The sequence below is a fragment of the Bombus bifarius genome, unplaced genomic scaffold (genome assembly GCF_011952205.1).
Source record: "Bombus bifarius isolate JDL3187 unplaced genomic scaffold, Bbif_JDL3187 scf7180000008487, whole genome shotgun sequence".
Classification (NCBI taxonomy): domain Eukaryota; kingdom Metazoa; phylum Arthropoda; class Insecta; order Hymenoptera; family Apidae; genus Bombus; species Bombus bifarius.
Window position 1 is genome coordinate 135,572 of NW_022884678.1, and position 19,104 is coordinate 154,675.

General features: G+C 44.9%; 1 protein-coding gene across 3 annotated transcripts in view; it reads left to right on the forward strand.

The window, feature by feature from the left end:
- LOC117213031 (nucleolar protein 4-like) overlaps positions 1–7,113 on the forward strand; it is a 96,473-nt gene extending 89,360 nt beyond the window's left edge. For 2 of the 3 annotated variants that reach the window (XM_033458239.1, XM_033458237.1), the window contains 2 exons: positions 629–819; positions 1,639–7,113. In XM_033458239.1, the coding sequence (XP_033314130.1) occupies positions 629–819; positions 1,639–1,805 (358 nt within the window). In that variant the 3' untranslated portion in view covers positions 1,806–7,113. The remainder of the gene's footprint in view (positions 1–628; positions 820–1,638) is intronic. The other variant, XM_033458238.1, reaches the window with a different exon arrangement.
- The last annotated feature ends 11,991 nt before the right edge of the window (positions 7,114–19,104 follow it).

Sequence of the window (19,104 nt, forward strand, 5' to 3'; positions counted from 1 at the left end):
GTCTAAAGCGAACCGTGATGCTGGATTTTATAAAAATGAAGATAGCGTCTAGACGAGGTGACCGGATTTAGATCAGTGAGAAATTCGATTTCAAGTAAAAGGATTTCAGTAGACACAGTTATCCTTTCCTCTCGGCTAAAAATAGCTTAACTTAGTATAATTAGTTAAGTAAGTAAAATTTCAGTCCTGGCTTTCGTATTAAATTAGAAGAAAGGCGAATAAATATTTCTCTCCTCTGTAACGTCACATTTTCGGTTCGTCGTAGTAACAGAAATACGAATAGAAACCATAAAAGCAACGTGGATGTAAAATGTCTTCCACAACACTGGATCGTTACACGCCTCGAGCTCGCTAGTCGACACGACGTTCGATCGCTATGAAAAAAAGCACGTTCTCCTGTCGTAATCGGTGGCTCGACCGCCCATTCTCACTCCGCGATCGACGATCTCTCATTCACAGCGAGAGCCGAGTTAGCCGCGGCGAAGGAAGGAGCTCGCAGATAAAACGTCTCGTAGACGGTCAAAGATCATGGAACGAAACTAAAAGAGAGACCGGAGGCGGAATCGGGCGGAGCTAATCAATGCTACATGGCGTTATCGTTAACACGAATCTCGCTCGCGTTTTTCAGCCAGGCGACGATAGTCAGCTCGTCGACGGTTAACGGTGTTGCCAGCGGCGGTGCACCGACGGCGATGTACAGACCAAACTTCAGCCAAGCGTTCCAGCGAGCTGGACCGACCACAGTGCCGCCAACCTTGTCAGCAGGCCTCTACCCCACGCAGAGCTTCACGTCGGGTCTATTGAGCAACGGTACACAAAGTAATATTGCTTATCGGTGTTCTTATGAGTTTGCTTATGCTGCGCTTGTTCCATTTTATTTTCGTTCCGCTATATATTCCGCTGTTCGCGTATACGAGATTCGAGTAATCGCGAAGCATTCGTGACGAGATCGGGAAATCTCGTTCAGCTTCTACCGACAGAGAATTCGGTCACGTGCTGCACGAGTTTCATCAGCAGGCATCGCTCGTACAGAACAGATCGAACTTAATCTCGGAAAGATACGCGTTCTTTCGACAAGTTGTTTTAACGCGTTGCCTATTTCTCTCTGTTCGATGATCCGCAGAATGAATGGGATGTTTCTTTTTGCTTTCGTTTGTATATAATACGGTAGTAGATAATCCGGTCGGTGCAGATTTTCCAGCAGTAGTAAATTCGAAAGATGTGTACGCGTAGCTTTCCAAATGATTACACGTCGAGATTATAATAGAAAAGGAAACGTTTATTTATTCGTTGCTTAGAACGAAACTGTGATATAGTAGAAAAAGGTCTGTTCTCTTTTCTCTTCACCAAATCGTTCATATAACGTTTTAATTCGTTTGCCGCGTGGTCTGCATATATATATATGTACTTTATAACGTAGATTAACAGAATGTATTAAGAAAAGCCGATTCTATGGTCTAAGTGTATATCGAGAACGCTTTCAATTCCGAAGATACCGTGGCGAAAGGATCAATTCGAATACCAGTCGATGTGTCGTAAATCGACTGTTCGCTTGACGATGTTCGCTTGAAAATACGCTTAAAGCGCACCGCGATAGAAACGACGAAACCTCTCTTCAAACCGTGATTACTTTTCCAGGACCGACGGATCTGAGCATGAAGAACACGAAGCCGCTTCTCAGTCACAAGTTAAACGCAACGGAGATGACCGCCGTCAGGCAATTGATCACTGGATATCGAGAATCGGCAGCGTTCCTCCTGAGATCTGCCGACGAACTGGAGCAGCTGTTGCTTCAACAACCATAGAGTTACATTTACGTAGCCAGTGGCCAACAGCTCGGCTCGTAAGTCTTTCCTAACGAGGAACCAGACTGCCATGCAACGCGAATACACCGACTAAACGGTCGATCCTCGAATCCGGAGACTCGAATGCCCGCATACGAACGAAGCCCGTTTACCTTGCTCTAAGTGGAAATTACCGACTGTTGGTAACGAGATTCCGTTATCCACCACTGGGAAACACGATTCCCGAGAACAGATCGCCCCGAGGAAGCAACGTACGATGCAACCCGGCGAAACTTACACCGGAGGACGTCGGATGATAGAATTTCCTATCGTTCGAGCATGACAGCGGTTAGCTTCTTCTGCAGACTGTAACGCCTCGAAAGAATAACGAGGGACGTCCATCTGGATCGATATGACGAAGCGGAAACGAATTTTATTCGTGGAAAAGAACAGAGTTCCAAGCGCGAAGCGAGGGGATCGCCGGAAAACACGCGGTTCTTCTAGGGCTAGGTTTAAGGGAACTATTCAAACAGGGTGTACATAGAGAGGATTTACAGATATTTACTTAACTATCGATAAGCTTAAGCTTAAGAGAATATGAGAGGATGCGTGTTGCGTGCGTGCGTGCGTGCGAGAATGCATGGAAGAGGCTTTGAGACGAAGAGCGACCCGGCGGAAGAATCGATCGATCGTTACTCGAAAGTACTGGCGTATCTTTTTAGAGTAATTCCGCTAGCCACGCGAATCGATCCCCGATCGCAACTACCGCTTTTGTACGTTCGAAGTTGCCGTTCTTGTTCGATCGATCAAAGCTCGCTGCTTCGAACGTCTATCGTGTAACTTATCAAACGTCGCCATTGTCGTTTACCCGAGGACGTCGTTATGTACATACGAATGAACGTGAAAGAAACAGGATCACGTAGCATAATTACGGGAATGAAAGATGAGAAATCGGGGAGACGCGAGTAGCCTGAAAACGAAGAAGAACGCTCCAGTCTTTACGTGTACATAGAGCCCAAGCGTAACTACATGTACGTCCGCGCGAGTAAACGTGTGTACTACATTAGGTCGCGGGACAAGATGCAGGCCATGCTTTGTTACGCGAGAAAACGGTCAGTGGATCGAGACGATTAATCGTACACAGGAATCGTGCACTGGCTGAAAGCATAGTACTTGAATCGTGCAGATTGGCTTGGGGATTTCTAAGAATTTTATTGGCAAAGTGACCAGTCTTGTTTGAAACTTGGCTTTCAAGGAAAAGATTTTCGAGGCTCTTTCGACTTCGCTTCGAACGCGGTAAACGTACTTCGCGATAGAAAATTTCGATGTATTTTTATCCCTTGCATTGGAAATACGATTGTATATATGATTTTTAAATAGTCGAAACATTCTACGACATTTGTAAACGGTTCGTCTCTGATCCATGAAAAAACGTGTTGAAATATTTGTATCTATTATAGAATTTTATTCGTACCTCTGAAACTTTTCCTTCAAAGATAGAAGCGCCTGCGAAAACAACAAGTACTTGGAGTTTAATGCGCTTTATCATAAAAAGATATTCAAAATTACGATCCTCGACCAACGCTGCATATATTTTTCGGGACCACCTTGTCACGATCGGACAATACGTTGAAATCGTATTCGTGGTCTCCGGACGCATCACTGTGTTACCAAAGAACACTGTTTATTATTATTATTATTATTATTATTATTATTATTATTATTATTATTATTATTTTCATTATCATTATCATTATCATTATACGATGATACATGTAGGGCTATATAGACACGCGTTTATTCCTTCTTCTCTCTACTTTTTCTTTATTTTGTCTCCGTTTTACTTTCTTGTAAGGCAAAACCGTTGTTTTATCGTTGGGCCAACGAGTCGTTCTAATGTGTTTACGAGGAAATAAGAAGAAGAGAAAAGAAAAGAAAGATTCTGCGCCACATCCGATATCTTCCGCCACGTAAGCATTATTCTTAGCGATTCTATCGATTTCGTTGCGTCTGCCTATCGCTATTCGCTCACTATTACGTTTCATTATGTTCTACGTTATCGTCATGATTACGATTTTCCATGGTTACCCTCGAACCGACGATTCGAAAGGGAAGCTTCTTTCTAGAAGAGTCTTTCTAGTTTATCGCTAACGGTCTTCGCGCGTTAATTCGATTCTGTCGTTATTTTTCTCTTTTTTTTTTTTTTTTGTACATAGTTTATAAAAGTCGTATCGCGACGCGACGACGGAGAAATCGAGAGATGAAAGAAAATTTCGAAAATGTGAATTGCTTTTTAACGGGATACGAAGAGAGAATATATTATTATTAATTAATTAATTATTATTATACATATAAATCCATATATATATAAATGTATATGTACCATTGTAAAATATATTTTACGGATGATTGATGGCCGTGACGCCGTGAACTCGAGCTTGAGAATGACACGGAGAAACATTCCATCGGCAGGGATGAATGAACAATTGGAGGGAAGGAAAGGGTCGACGAACGACTCTCCGACTGTTTTACAATCAACCGACCCCTGTACACGATGTCGTACTTCCTTTTCCCTTCTCCGTTTCGACAACCACCGTTATCATTGAATTCGATCGCGCATTCAATTGCTTTCGTCTCTCGACAAACGAACGTATACTCGTTTTCAACTTGTCCCATCGGTCGGCGATCGCTCCGTTTGGAATATCTGTAGAAACAAGCGGGTTGCTAATTGTTCGAGTAATTCGATCAACCGTACACTGGAACCGAATCGAACGTTGCTGAAAATGGGAAGGCTTTAGAGAACCAGCGAGAAGTCGAATGGTTTGGAAGATTTGACGGTCTATTTGAAATTCTACTAATTTTCAGTCGAAGTACATGGAACTTCGAAAGTTCCTAAGGTACTAGGAATTGGAAAATATTTGAAATCTTGGAGGAGATCGAGATCTCATTTCGAAAGATTTGGAAAATTGGAACGAGAGTTTCAAAGAATCTGTAAATTTTGAATCGTTTAAATGTTACAAGTCTATGTAATAAATGAATTCGGTGTTGAAGAACTTTGTCTTATGATTTTATTCTTTTGCGTCTTGCAAAGATTGTTATCTAATGTGTGTATAGTTTGATTAAACTTTATTTATTTCATATACATTTCGACGATAATTTGTATAGTGCAATATTATAAGCCATAAGCAAATAGATCGAGCACATAAACGCAATTTATATGCTGCTATCGAATAATTCAGTTGTTGGAAAAGACAAAGTAGCGGATATTTGAAAATTTATTGTTACCGAGAGGATAAGAGTAGTAGAAGTAATTCGAATATTACAAAATAAATACGAATCGACACCTTAACTCTTTCTTCTCTACATTTTATGACTGAACAAGACGAACGATCGGAAAAGTCACTTTACCGTGTACGACAACCTTCGGAAAATTCGTATAAAAATTCCAGTTGATCCCGAAAGCCGGCAGATTTCTATCGATAAATAAATAGTATTCTCCAAACTTTCCCGAATAATTTCCAAGCTATGTTTCGGCAACGTTTGAAACGATCGAAAACTTTCGTCACACGTTCGAAGTGATTCGAAACGCTACGAGAGCCCACCATCGAACGTGTCTCGTTTGTGGAATCTCGACGAAACGCTGCCGCTGCCTAGTTAATCGAGCAAGTATCGTGAATCTGTATAGTGCAATAGTTCTCTACAAACACACAAGTGCTACTCTTTTTCTCTGTTTCTGTCTGCCTGCCTGCCTGCCTGCCAGTCTGTCTGTCTGTCTGTCCGTCTGTCTGTCTCTTTCCGTGTGAGCATAAAGTAGACTTCGCTTCGCGGCACCGTGGAACGCCTCCTTTCATTCGAACGTCTCCTCTTCGAGAAATGTAATAATCGTTAGGATCGTCGTATCATACAGGATAGTTGTACCGCGTTAGATCCGTGTCTCTCAGACTTGTACACTTGTTCCGTGTGTAATGGGACCGCGTGCATCTACACGAACACGCCACGATAATTCCGTTTTGCATCACGGTTTCTACGGTTAGTCGCGCCACGATCGAATCGAATTTAATCGAAAAGGAGAATTAAAGAAACTTATTTACCTCGGTGCAGTTGAATTATAATAGATTCCGAACGATTTTTCGATCGAACATAGGAAGAAATGAAACGCTTTTATAGTTGTCGTAATACGTACGGTATTCTTTTTATCATCGTGATTAGAACGAGTTAGCTGGAAATTGTTCCGTTATATAGAATAAATGCAATTTTAAACGAAACTCGATGGAAACTAATTGTAATTACAGCTGAATTATATTTAATTTAAATAGATTTCCATCTTGTATGTGATTCAATTATCCTTTAATCAAAGAAATTGGATTGCGTTCGGTTAAGTTTGAATAACGATCGTTGTTCTTTCTACGTCGATCTACCGACACGAAAGTCTTACTTCTAGCCTCGAATACGACCGTTTCGAAATCATTGCTCGTCTTGTTTCGATTAAAATCGTCTATAATTAACACGGTACAGCGAGTTCGGTTCGATTTCCTCCGCGACTGACCAAACCCTCCGTAGTTCCACTCGACGAGGATCATCGAAAGGGAAACTGAAATCGATCGAAGTCTATTCGAAGACGGATCGCAACTACGATTCCATTAAAACGTAGTAGATCGAATCGTTCACGCAGGGAAAAGAGCATCGAGTCAACGATACGCCCGGCATGCGATCGAAAGGAAAAGGGAAAGACGAAGAAAGTAGCGAGAAACTTGGAAGGAAGAAACAATACAAACACACATTTACGGTTTCATTTATCTCTCATCTTCTTTTTCATTTTCGTATGCATACACGTACATATTCTATATATACATGTAACACGTATAATTTGTTTGTTCGTTCGATCGTCTACGAACGCGTGCAGGCACACTTCGAACAACGTGTCGAAATAATCTTATTTGCCTACACGGGGTGCAGTTCTAACACCGTTCAATGTAATCGCGAATTGATGTATATTGATTAAAGATTAAAGCAACAAAAAAAAAATGGTATATATATAAATATATAAATATATTGAAAAGAAAAAAAAGAATATGTATTTGTTCCTGAGAAAGAATTAATAAGAGTAGTACTACCTACCGTAATATTAATATCGATAGTAACGATAAAGATAATTTGATGGTACATACTTTCTTATAAGTAAACATTATACAATTATTACGATTATTGTAGAGTTGGTACGGTCTTTGATGATGCCTTGCCTGTAAATGTAACGTTAAATGAACAAAAAAAAAAAAGTCTTATTACCTTGTAAATGTTTTACCAAATATAATCGATTATTCAACTTATAGTCCAGCCTGTCTTTCTTTCTCCGGTCCTGTTTAAGATTTCGAGGATCGAATTAGAAGCGCGACGCTTTTAAAACGAACGATCTCCGCGAAAAATCTCATCGCACGAGAAATATTTATCGAAGCGCAAAGTGAAATTTGTTTCGTTGCTCGATAATTCCGACAATTTTAAATCAGATTCGAGCGAGGCTGAGAGAAAAAAAGAGGATCGGCGGCTCTCCGTGGCTCCGCGCCACGAAATCTCATAAATCTTTTGGTTGGTCGTCCTCAGCCGGGTGTGATTAACGTCGGACAAAAATAAAAATCGGCCGAAGTTCCCGCGGCACATAAATATCCGAACGCATGCATAATCAGCGCCTTAAAAGCGGCGAACAAGCAACAGGGTAATGTATTATGTGCGCGGTGTATCGAACGAAATGGAAAGTCGAATGAGAGCCGCGCGAGATCACGATCTTATAGTTCGATTGTGAAATAAGAGTTGCCCACGAGCGCGGCTCACAGCAACGAATGAAAGTAACATCGGGCCTTGTTCTTTTATTTGTCCCTTTGCCGTGTAACCGAGCCGAGTGCTCCAATCGTTCGATACCAACAACGAAAAACATTAATATTTCCGACAATGGACTTGGGTCTTACGCGGACTATTCCCGTTGCAGAAAGAATTTAGAGCAACTTTATTCCAAATCTGTAACCAGGTCGTTCCAGGTCCGTGGAAAATGTTATTCTCGGTGAATCTATTTTTATCCTGGTCGAAAGATTTTCGTCCGTGCCGCTACAGAATCAGCAGCTGCGAAATAAAATCTCGGGACAACGAAAATCCAGGAAAATTAGTCGCCGGGTTTACGAAACGAGCTGGGACTTGAAAGGCTAAAATTTCAGATAGGAGAACGCGGTTGTTGTAACCCAGTTTCGAGGCTAAAGTGTCCCGGCGAGCTCGATCAAAGCCGCGAAAATAATGGGATCGGACGCAGCGAAGACCGAGCGCACCGATTGAATTTGGCGCAGCCAAAGGCGACGACCCTTGAAACGAGCAGCCCGGTCACCGATCGACCAACGCCAATTATACCAATTACGACGTGGAATCGGCGCGCGTATCGCGCCAACCGAAAGGCGAAACCGCTCATTAAATCCGGCTTTAATGCCCTTCCACCGCATCCCGTAATGGGATGGACTCATCGCAGGCGTCCGCGCCGGGAAATAGGGAACGTTGCCCGGCCCCCGCTGGGTCCGGTGCGCTTGTCAGGGTCATTCGATTCAAAGGAAGGTCACGTCAAGGTTATAGTATAGACTCACCAGCCAACGATTACGAGCCGCGATTTCGCTGGCATCGAACCTCCGGCTACCACTGCGTGCCTTAGGTCTTTGCTTTTGTTGCATGAATATATTTTCGTATCTTGTTGTTGTTTGCCTGTTTATTTTAACTGCTTGACGATGACGAATGCGTAATGGAAATCCCAGCTGGGATGTCGGCTAGCATTTGACCGACTGTCTTATCGTACGCTAGTGGCTAAGAAGAATTGTCTTCGGCTTTTTGATACATTCTTTTATCTTCTCGCAATGGGCTTCCAAGTGACGAAGATAAATTAGAATAGGAAAATGAAGATACCTTGTGGCTAATATATCTCAAATCATTCTCAGGGTCCAGGTATGGCGAACAGACAAAGGACGGATAAATTTTGCTCTCGTCTAAGTAAAATTCCAATTATAGGGCCGAATTTGGCGTCGGTTCGACAACGCAGACTGCGTTTTATTAATTTCGAATTATAAATGGAAGATTTCGGAGGGAAAATGAAGACTCAGCGGATCGAAGAGAGGCGTCTGAAAATTGTCTAGAAATGTCGAACGAAACAGAGAGGGCGGGCGGAAGGGGAGAGGTTTCCGTTCTTTTATTTCCTTGCTGGTCGAATGATTTACACGACACCGTGGACGAACCTCGAACTTTCACCTTCGCTAAAGAATATTTCTTTCGAAATAAATCGACGCTTTTTACGGTGTATTTAAACGAATTAAAATCGAAGATTGCCGGACGTGGCTACAGATGCAAACTCGCAGTCAGTAGCGTCCATCCTTCCCGTAAATTTCTCGTCGATTTTCGCGGATCCTTGTTAAATTTAGGTTCTTGAGAAGACAACCCAAGTAAAAGCATTTAATACTTTAACGAGAAAGTAATTTAACGCGCGATTTTAGCCATATGCGAACTCTCCGGAGTTGAATCTGCGCGTATACTCGCTCGACGCGCAGCAGCAACAGAAACAATGTACGCTCGAAGCTCTGGAAAAGTTCCCTGCGATCCACCGATAAATCATCTTCCTACACTCGATCAAGCTGGCGCGATCGAGGAGCATCCGAAGCGTCTGAAAAAAAGCGGAGGGGCACGAAGAAAGAACGTCAAAGATACGAAGGAGAAAAGAAAGAAAAGAAGGGTAAATTCCACGGTTGATCGGCAACCGGCCCCGTGTTTCAGAATCTTCAGAAGCCTCGATCCCAGCCGGTGGCCGGCCTTCGGTGTGATTTAACGCGGTCAAGCCGATATTTATTAACCGCATTAATTAGCTTTATTAATCGCGACGGCGCGAAAAGTGTCTTTCTCGTCGTAAATATCGCGTGGAGACCGCGTGAGAAGCGTAGCTAGCTTAGACATTCACGGAATACAACGTGAACGCGAACGGGAACAGACTGGATGGCTACTCGCAAGTATAACTCGCGAGATCGTGCTCGGTACGCGCTGGTAGCCAACTTGCGCAGAAGATTAAGGGCTTATTACCGGCGCGACAGAGGATTAATGACGCGGACTGACTCGGTATATTGCGGCTACGTACCGAATAAATTCGTCCGCCTCTGATTGCGAGCGAAACGACGCGAGCGGCGCGGGGGCGTTCCTGACATTTATCAGCCCTAATTCGAGCACCCTCGTGCGCTCTAATTGCATCGTTAAGGGCCGACCGACCGCCATCTCTAACGACCCGGTGATTGGGGTTATTGATACTGGCTCGGCCACGATCTTCGATCACCGGTTCGATTGATTTCGTGTGCGTGCCACGCGTGATTTACGCCGTATTTGCGTTCACCTTCTCTTTCATTTCGGCCTCCGGCGTAGCCTGCCTCTCCGCTTCGCGCGTCCGACTGCTCGACTGCCTTTTGCTTCGCCTAGGTTAAGGCGAGCTCTGTTCCTCAGCCTTACGGATATGTTGCGCCGTGTTGCGGTCAAGGCGTGCACGCGTCAGTGAATCGATTCCAACGATCGTCGGACGTGACTCGAAAGCGAATCCGGTGGTGCGCGGTTTCCATCCCAAGGATTTATATTCGGCGAGGATTAGAGAAATCGATTCCTTTGCGACGAGGTTTAATCCGCGATAGTACATATCGTTCGATCGGTAAATACAACAGTTTAGGTAACATTTTTGTCGCGATACTTCTTCGACTTCTTTCGCTATCGACACGTGGCGATTAGACGTGATTGTATTCGCTTAATCGTTGAAAAATTTCTCTGACTTTCTATTGTGTTAAGCATAACGGTTACATTGTATGCAACCGAGATCATAAATAGGATATGTAAGACGGCTTATGTTAAAGATACGTTATTTTCGATTTTATTTCTGATAAAGTCGGCTGAGAATTTCAAATACTCGGAACCATTAATTTCTTCGACCAGTTCCCTGCATTATTACACGCATGTATATGAAATTTCTGGAATTCGGTATCGAATATCTTTGTGATATTACAGATAATAAATAAATTCCTATGGACACGCGTGAAACGAGACATGTAATACCAGTGGAGTAACGGAGTAATTAATCCGACAAGGTCAATCTAAAGGGTACAAGAAATCGAAGTACACGTAGAGGTAACAAAGAGTGGGCCTGTATGGGTGGACTAGAACAAGTTACTTGCTACAAAAAACTACCTTATCGTTGCTGGAAGAAACTCTTGTTCCGAGCAGACTCTAGCGGACTAAGCGAAAAAAGGAGACTGGTTCTACGTTTTAAACATCAAGATCTTAAAATAGCTGTGTGTCGAGTGTACGCGGAACACGTATAAATAGTCGTAGCTAAGCTTTATCAAACAACTTATTGTTTTCTATTTCTCTATTATTATCACATAGAAACGTAAGGAACCTTTTTTTCCTCTTTCTTTTTTAGAAAAAAATGTTGAAGAGGTTTATCGCGAAACATGTCGTTAAAAAACCGCGTTGTACAGCAGAGGTAAGGCTAATCGGACATTTAGATAAGGCAAAGTAAGCAGAGATTTTTAGCTGAATCCGATAAAGAAGAAAGGAACGGGCCGAAGCCGCTGTTAATTATCGATCAATCGCGATTATACGATAGGCGCTAGTTGGTAGAAGCACCTGGCTCTGTATCATCGCGACAAGGATATCAGGGATACTCTATCGGGTCTGTTGGGTTATACGATGCACTAGGAAGTGCGCCTTGTCCTGACAAATGTGATTAATCGACACCAAACACGGCGGCGGGTTGCTGCATTCGCAATTAAAGCCTGTTAATAAAGCACCAAGGCAAATCGTTTCGCGCTCGCTGGAATGTGAAAGTTAGATAAGTCGATGGGCTTTGCTTTGCCCTGTGTACATGTATACGTGAAGCTAGCGCGCTGACGCGCGCGCACGCCAACACTAAGCCACCTCATTATCGGATTCAGTCTTAATTGAGATTAGTTTCGTTAACGAGTTCGCGGCCGAACCAGTTCCGTAAACCGATACCGGGTCCTATGTAAATGTCATTATCACGATCAACGAGCTGGAATAGAGGTCCAATTAGGCGTTCGAGAGCGGAAGCTGGCTCCTTTTGGCGTCGATCGGTTCGAATCCACCGCGTGCCGCTCCAGTCTTGGCTAATATCGCTGTAGGTGTTGTTTTTTCCTCGCGTGATTGATTTTTTCCTTCGCTTTGGTTCCTTTACGCGAGCAAAAGGGGCCAAAGGTTGGAACGTTCTTACTTTTAAAACTGGATAAATCTCACGGGCCTCGCTACACCGGCGATTGACTTTTATTGCTCCACGATTACTACCGAAGTCGCAGAGTTTATTATCTTTTGCTACACGCAATTAGCCGAGGTAGCCTTTCGTAATTCTGGTAGTTTAGCTTCGTTCTACGTCTCAGATCGATGGAGGTACAATGTTATTTCTCCGCAGGTTCAACCCATTGGACTAACGCTACCAATTACGTTATGTCCTATCGTCGACCATTATCAATCGTATGGAAGAAGCATATCGAGGTGCGAGTAGCGATCCGACCTCGTTCAACCGAAATTACATCCACGACTAGCCCTTAAAACCTTCTATACGTCTCTTCATGTTCTCCTTTCGTTGCGCGTCAACGCACTCGCACACGATGCTAATATGAAAACGCGAAGCGTCCGAAGGACGCGGTGAAGCGGACCGATTTTTCCGAGTGCAGCAGCACCGACCGGTAGACAGAACGAGCAACCGTCGCAAGTGCGCGAGTGCGTGAGGTATCTACGACCGCTTCCGACGTCGTAAATCAAGATGACCGATTCGAGAGGAGGCCCTTAGTAGCTCGGCGTGTCTGCGACCTTCTCGCACGCTGCCTCTCGGCTCGGCGAAATAATCGAGCACGTTCCTGCGTTCCACGTCCACACGGCAGCGTGTCGAGGATGCTGGCCCCTTGGGCGGGGTGAGTGCATTGTACAGTTAGGATTTCGAGCGGCTGCGGCCAGCATAATGAGAGAAACGTGCTGCCCCCTGGCCTGGCCGCCCCGGCCTCCACATATATTCTCCCATCGGGAACCTCGCGAAATCTCGTTATTCGCAGGCCTGGCGAACCGATCTCCATCGTAGGTACGAAAAATCGCTCGCGCTAATTGTTTCGAAAAACACCGCAAGGCCGCTGACCGGATCGACCAGTCCCCTGGATTTCGCTTCGCTTGGAAAACGTACGCGTTTCGTCGAGAATTCCTGTCTACCGTTCAAACCGGCATCGTGAGAACGAGGTCGAAGGATTTTCCAATAGCGATCTTTTCGTTCGCCACGTTATCGTTATTAGTCGGAAACCGGCTGCCAAGAACGCGGTTTTACGAGCTGGCGTGTGTCAGTTTTGTTTCGCCCGTATGCGCTTGTCTCTTTGGATTTATTTCGTTTAGAGCGGTTGATTGGACAGGCTGTTTGGCTTGGTAGTTCGATGGAAATTACCACGGAGAGGAGGCAGAGGGAGATTCGGCTTGTGGGAGGCGTTCTCGTATACGAAATAAGGCGTTCGAAGGTCTGACGAATAAGGACGGGAAGGGTGATTTATTTTAGCAATGATATAAGTTCGATTAAAGATTCTTCTGAAATTGACTTTTCTTTCTTTCGAGTCGAACGCGTACACTAATCGGCGAGAAGTTAATTCGAGCCCTTTAATGGAAAAGCGATCGTTATCCGAGACGATAATGGCTCCTTTGTCTGAAAATAACAAATGTTTGAGATAGATGGAGGCTAGCGTACGCGAACAGAAATACGCGAGAGGGTATCCGAGATTAATTGAGAAATCGATTGTACTCGTCCGACACCTGTTGACGCGCAGGAACACCAGCAAATCGGGCAACTTAATTAATCCATCATTGAGAGAATAATCAAGTGTCGGATAGTCAACTAGAAAATAACGAGGGGCTCTCGATTACTTCCGAGAGAGGGTCGTCTTCCAGACGACGAAGGTCGTGGCAACGAGAAGAAGAGAGGCGATCGAGGTATCGAGAATCACGCGTCCAACATCGCGATAAAACTAGACGCGTTCGAAATGCAGCCATAAACGGATAACACGTACGGCGGTTCAATTAGTAACAAAAAGATTGCGAATTGGAATTTGATATTGAACGAACAATCTTGAAAAATGGTACTTATTAGATGATCTTCCGGCGCTTTCATCCAATAATTTCGAAGCATATTTTTCCACAAAAATTGTAAAAAATCTTTGTTGCATTCCAAAGCAAGATTCCTCGAATTCGCAAGATTCTCTCGAGGCGAAGGAGCAACGACGTTGCTCGCGGTTATAGCTATCAAAAGACGAAGCGTAGAAAATATTTAATTCTCGTCGCGAAACGTGTCGCTTTCGCCAGGCACCGCCCCGCGAGCAATTCTCGAAGAATAGCGTTCATTGTCAGTTTCGTCGTCGACAGGGCGAGGGCAATTTCTAAACGAAGCGGCGTGGGCTGGCTATGATTGCGTTGCGCGAAATGTCGCAAGGAATTGTCACGCCCGCGCAAGGACTCTCACCGGGGGCGGGCCGATCATGAGGATCCTCGCGGGAGAAGCTCTAACGAGCGTTGCGTAACCGCGGGCGCTCATTAGCACGTCGAGATCCAATCCCACGGCTGAGCGAGCCGACTGACTGACTGACTGACTTACTGACTCGGTCCGGAACGAGAAGACACGACGTACACGTTGCGAAACTATTCTTGCGCTTACCAATTATGCCAACGATTCATTGTTGGCCGCGCTTCCGCGTGGAAACGCATCGAAAATTTCCCACTGGATCGCGTTGCTGCATCGGAAGGCGAAAACACGCGAGCGAGCGAGTTCGCCGATGAAAGTTTCGACTTTTACAGAAGATCGCCGGTGAAGGGATTGCTTGTGCTTACGTCGTGCGTTTCCTCGAAACTTTTTGGAAAGTGTAGTATCGAGAAACTTTGAATAATTTTAACGACTTCGCAGAAACGAAGAAAGGGTCCTGTAGACGCGGTCAAGACACCTTTTAAATTTCAGCCATTCGCGGCGCATTGAATCGACCACGAACTCCTTCCTGTCATACACGTATACACACACACACTCTGAGAGGACGGTTAAAACCGTTTTCCTACTTTTTTCTTTAAGGAAAATAGTTCTCGCAAACGAGAGATCGAGAAAGAAGATACGGATAGCCTTGGATGGATGTTCCTTGTTTGACGCGTGGAAAGTGGACAGGTGGGATGCGATAACAATAGTCAAGGACAAGTCAGAGTTGGTGGAGGTAATTTACATTCATGACAGGGACGACGTGACACGGAATTTGATGCGTAAGCTACAGGCTTGTGGGTCGAGGTTTGGGAACAGAGGACTTCTTTGTACACAGGATGAAAGAATTGCTTGTTACGCCGACACGTTGAATTCGACAATTTTTTAAATGAATAGCAGGTTTAACTTGCGAAAAGCGTGTCGACTTTCGAATCTGCGAAACACCTCAGCTAGCAAAAATATAACAAGCCTCGAGCAAGTCGAACAAAGATTTCGGACAGCTTCGTCTAAGCTATACCGTACGATGTAACGCGCATAGAAAGTCGATGACGGTGAACCACATTCGGAGGAGGATGAATCTAAATTGACGCGACACGTGGCCAAAGACACGAAGACAAGTGACTATGCGCAGCTGTGAATCGTCGGCTGGCCGGTTCGCGTGTTATCTAGCCATTCGATGAAACAGCACGCGGAATATGGAGCGCTTACCCTGATCAACGTAACGGCGGTCCACTTAGCCTGGGTAACGACCGACCCGGGGCATCATCAGACCGTCCGGCTAGGTTGGCGTGCATGGCGGTTGGCGACCTTTACGCCATGGGACCACTGTGTTCTATTTGCCGGCAGATTGAAATTCCGCTCGTGGCTTGGATCGCAGTGACGCTGGCTGGACGGTTTCTCGTAGCTCTCCTCTCGAACCCCGTGTCCGCGGCCTCTCTCGAAAGCATTCTGTCGAGGTTATTCGATGTGTAAACAGAGAGAACTCGTGGATAAATTGTAAGAAAAATGCAGAAAATATATTTAAGTAGAAGTGTAATTATAAGTAAGAATACAGTTTGAGCTGGTCCAGATCCGCACGCTAGCTGTGTTACCCAATAACTGAAAAGCCCGAAGCCAACGTCGCCTGTCTACTGTTTATGGTCTGTCTTCGTCGCAGTCTTTCGTCTACGCGCTGTCGATGGCTTCGGTGCTTGAGAAAACTAAAAAGACCAGATGTAGAGTTTTCTTAGAAGTGGTGACCACTTCAACACATTCGAATGTAATGGCGAGCTAACGACTGTATTTGCAATTCATCGGACCGGCTTAATTGCGTATCGTGCGCGGCGTCGACGTCCGCGGAATAATTCATACGCGTTTAAGCCACTCGCAGCCTTCCGAGTTTTCGTATTTTTCCGCGCGGCGCGGGTCACAAGATCATCCGGCCGCGAACGCTTTGTTTGCTTTGGCTCTGACTCAAAACGGCTTTCTACATTGCGGTATCACTCGAATTCGATCACGTAACCGTGTTTCGCGATCGTACGCGCCTGATTTCTTTCGTTGGAGTTCCATCCTCTCGGTACGACGAACGCGCGCGTGCCTTGTAGAACGTCCGAAAGGCGAAAAGTACAGAAGAGTTAAATAAAACGTCGGCGAACGACGTTCATTATGGCATGACGTAATATTACGATCGTCTGCACGAACACCGTATACACGGCTATCTGTAAAAGAAAGGATACAACAAATAATTAACATACTCTTAACGTACGTAAGTAATTTACCTGGCCTTTTAAGTTCGAACAAATTCCCTGTCATGTTTCTCCAGAGGATTACTCGTATCTCGAACCGCCCACGCCAATTACCGCGGCGGCCACGAAAATCTTTGCTCACGATCTCCGGGTCCATTTTTCGTCACGTGTCAATGCTGCACGCTCCCTTCGCATTAACGCTCGTGTCAGCCCAATGGAGATTAATTGCTCGCCCTTCTCAGCTGCAATTACAACCGATCGCTGACGTACTTTTTACCCTAACGGCCACAAGGCGCACGTGAAAACAGCCTTTCAAGGAACGCGATATGGTTCGGTGCGCGTACGAATTGCCAGCGAAATAATGGTGCCGTGAAACGAGCTACGCGTCGATCTGTGGCTGCCAGAAATCTCCTGTACGAATTAGTGATGGAATTCGATTACGCGAGCGTGCGGTTCGAGAGGGATACGACGATGAAGATTGATGAAAACGGCGATTGGATCGTTCCGAATACTTCACGCTTAGAATACATTGGAGTCGTTAGATCGTACCGATAATTCGATCCTCGTATTATACCGAACTCCTATTTCTAAATAAAGCGTGACTGAGCTTCTTTCTTTTTTATAGCATAGCCAGCGAGACTATTCGGCTACCTACCTTTGAAACCTACCTAATATGTATCTGTTCGTATCGCTATTACGTTTGGACCTGTTGTAAAATTCTTACCCGTTAGAAGAGATATGTTTTCGATGTCGTAAGGATTGGAGCGAAGCGTGAAGCGCTGCATCACTTCTCAATTAGCGTCAGATAAAGCTACCGGGGAAAGCGAGATCGATCATTTCCGCTAATGGACTTTTGAAATTTAGATATCATCCTTCGACAGATTGCTCGGAATACCAACTCTTACTGAAATACGAAATCTGACGCATAAATTACATTGAAACTAGTCGATCGTTGAACGTGACTGGTATCAATTTTCAGTGCTGTTCGACTCCGGTCTCGCTAAATTTCGCGCTTTTATCGATTTCTATTGTGCAACCTTTCGAAGACAGCACGATCCATCTTGCCAAGGATCGGCCCTTGTTTCCCTCGGGAGTTCGCGTTCAACGTTTCCGACGATAACTTTCACTTTCTTTCACCACTTCCCTTTGAAGTTCCCGGAGACCACTATTTCCTGTTATAGTTTCTTCGCAACGACCGGCGTTCTTGTACTCGAGAAGACCAAATATCGGCGTTGCGATCGAACAGAAGTCGGATTATCGCTGCGATCGCGATCGTCGGCGATGTCTGAGATCGCCGACTGTTAGAACAACGGCATTGCAAACGGATAAATCGCCGTGGAACCACGACTTCAAGTACCTTTTGTTCGTCTTTTCTCTACCAGTTGTAAAGCGAGTAAAACTGTGTCGAAGTTGTCGGATCGATATACATTCGTGTTATTATATAAATTCATTTCGCTGTTAATAACGCGTTATAGGTGGTGCACAGCTATTGTAATTATCTCGAACGTGAATCGCGCGTGTCATGAAAAATGTAGAAAGAAACGAAACAGTGTCGGAATCTTAATTAAGCCGTCGCTAGTGTGAAATAATTGGTAGGCGAATTTACTGTTCCTCCGATGTCAGATAACATAGATTTCTCCTAATTAAACATATGGCAGCGAGATTTGTCTATCGAGTCCTTAAAACCTGAAATTAGGCTGATACTTTTCAGCAGATACGACATGAAATCGATTCCACGTACTCGTAGATTTTTACGTAAAGTGTCGTTGTCGATAAAAACGTTGCCCGTAAATTATTCAAATTTCCTTACAAACTTTCCAAGCGATCCCGCGATATCTTCCAGCGGATATTCTCGCGTTAGAAAATTCCGATGCGAGTCAACGATCGATCGAGGAAAACACGGAGGTCACCGTCCGTTCCGACCGAAAGGAGACCTCCAGGATCTCGAGGGGGACAGGCACGGCGACTTCGACAGGGAGTGGAAGCGTCGTTGATAATTATCGACGAGGCTGATCGTGCGTGAGAGCGGAAAAATAGCGAGCAACGGGACAGGTCGGCAGCGGCGGGCAACTGCTAGACCGCGGCCTGCTGTCGATGTCGAATGAAGACGTCCTGGCTACGTTCCCTTGCCTACGTACCAGCGGGAATAAGTGTGGGTAATTTGCTCGACTGGCTAGACCACTTGTTTTGCGGAGAGCACCGATGCCGTTTAAGAGACCGTGCCAGCCAGCTAATGCACGCGGTTCGTCCCTGTGTTTGCACGCGACCACGCGTGTTACACGCGTGTGTGCGTCAGATTCTACGTTTGACCGCGTCTCAGCGATGGAGAAGGAAAACGTGGAAAGTTCGGAGGCTGAAGGTCGTACGAAACCTATAAGCAAGAAACGAAGCAAGAAACGTAGAGTTGTAATAACTCTAGCTGAAATGTCGAATGGTGGAACGTGGATTTTTAGAGCGCAAGTCGTATCGTGCGGCCAGGATCGATTAAAATTCGCGATTTTCGAGAACCTCAAGGTGGTCTAGTTTGTCAAGACAGGCGAAAAACGTGGTT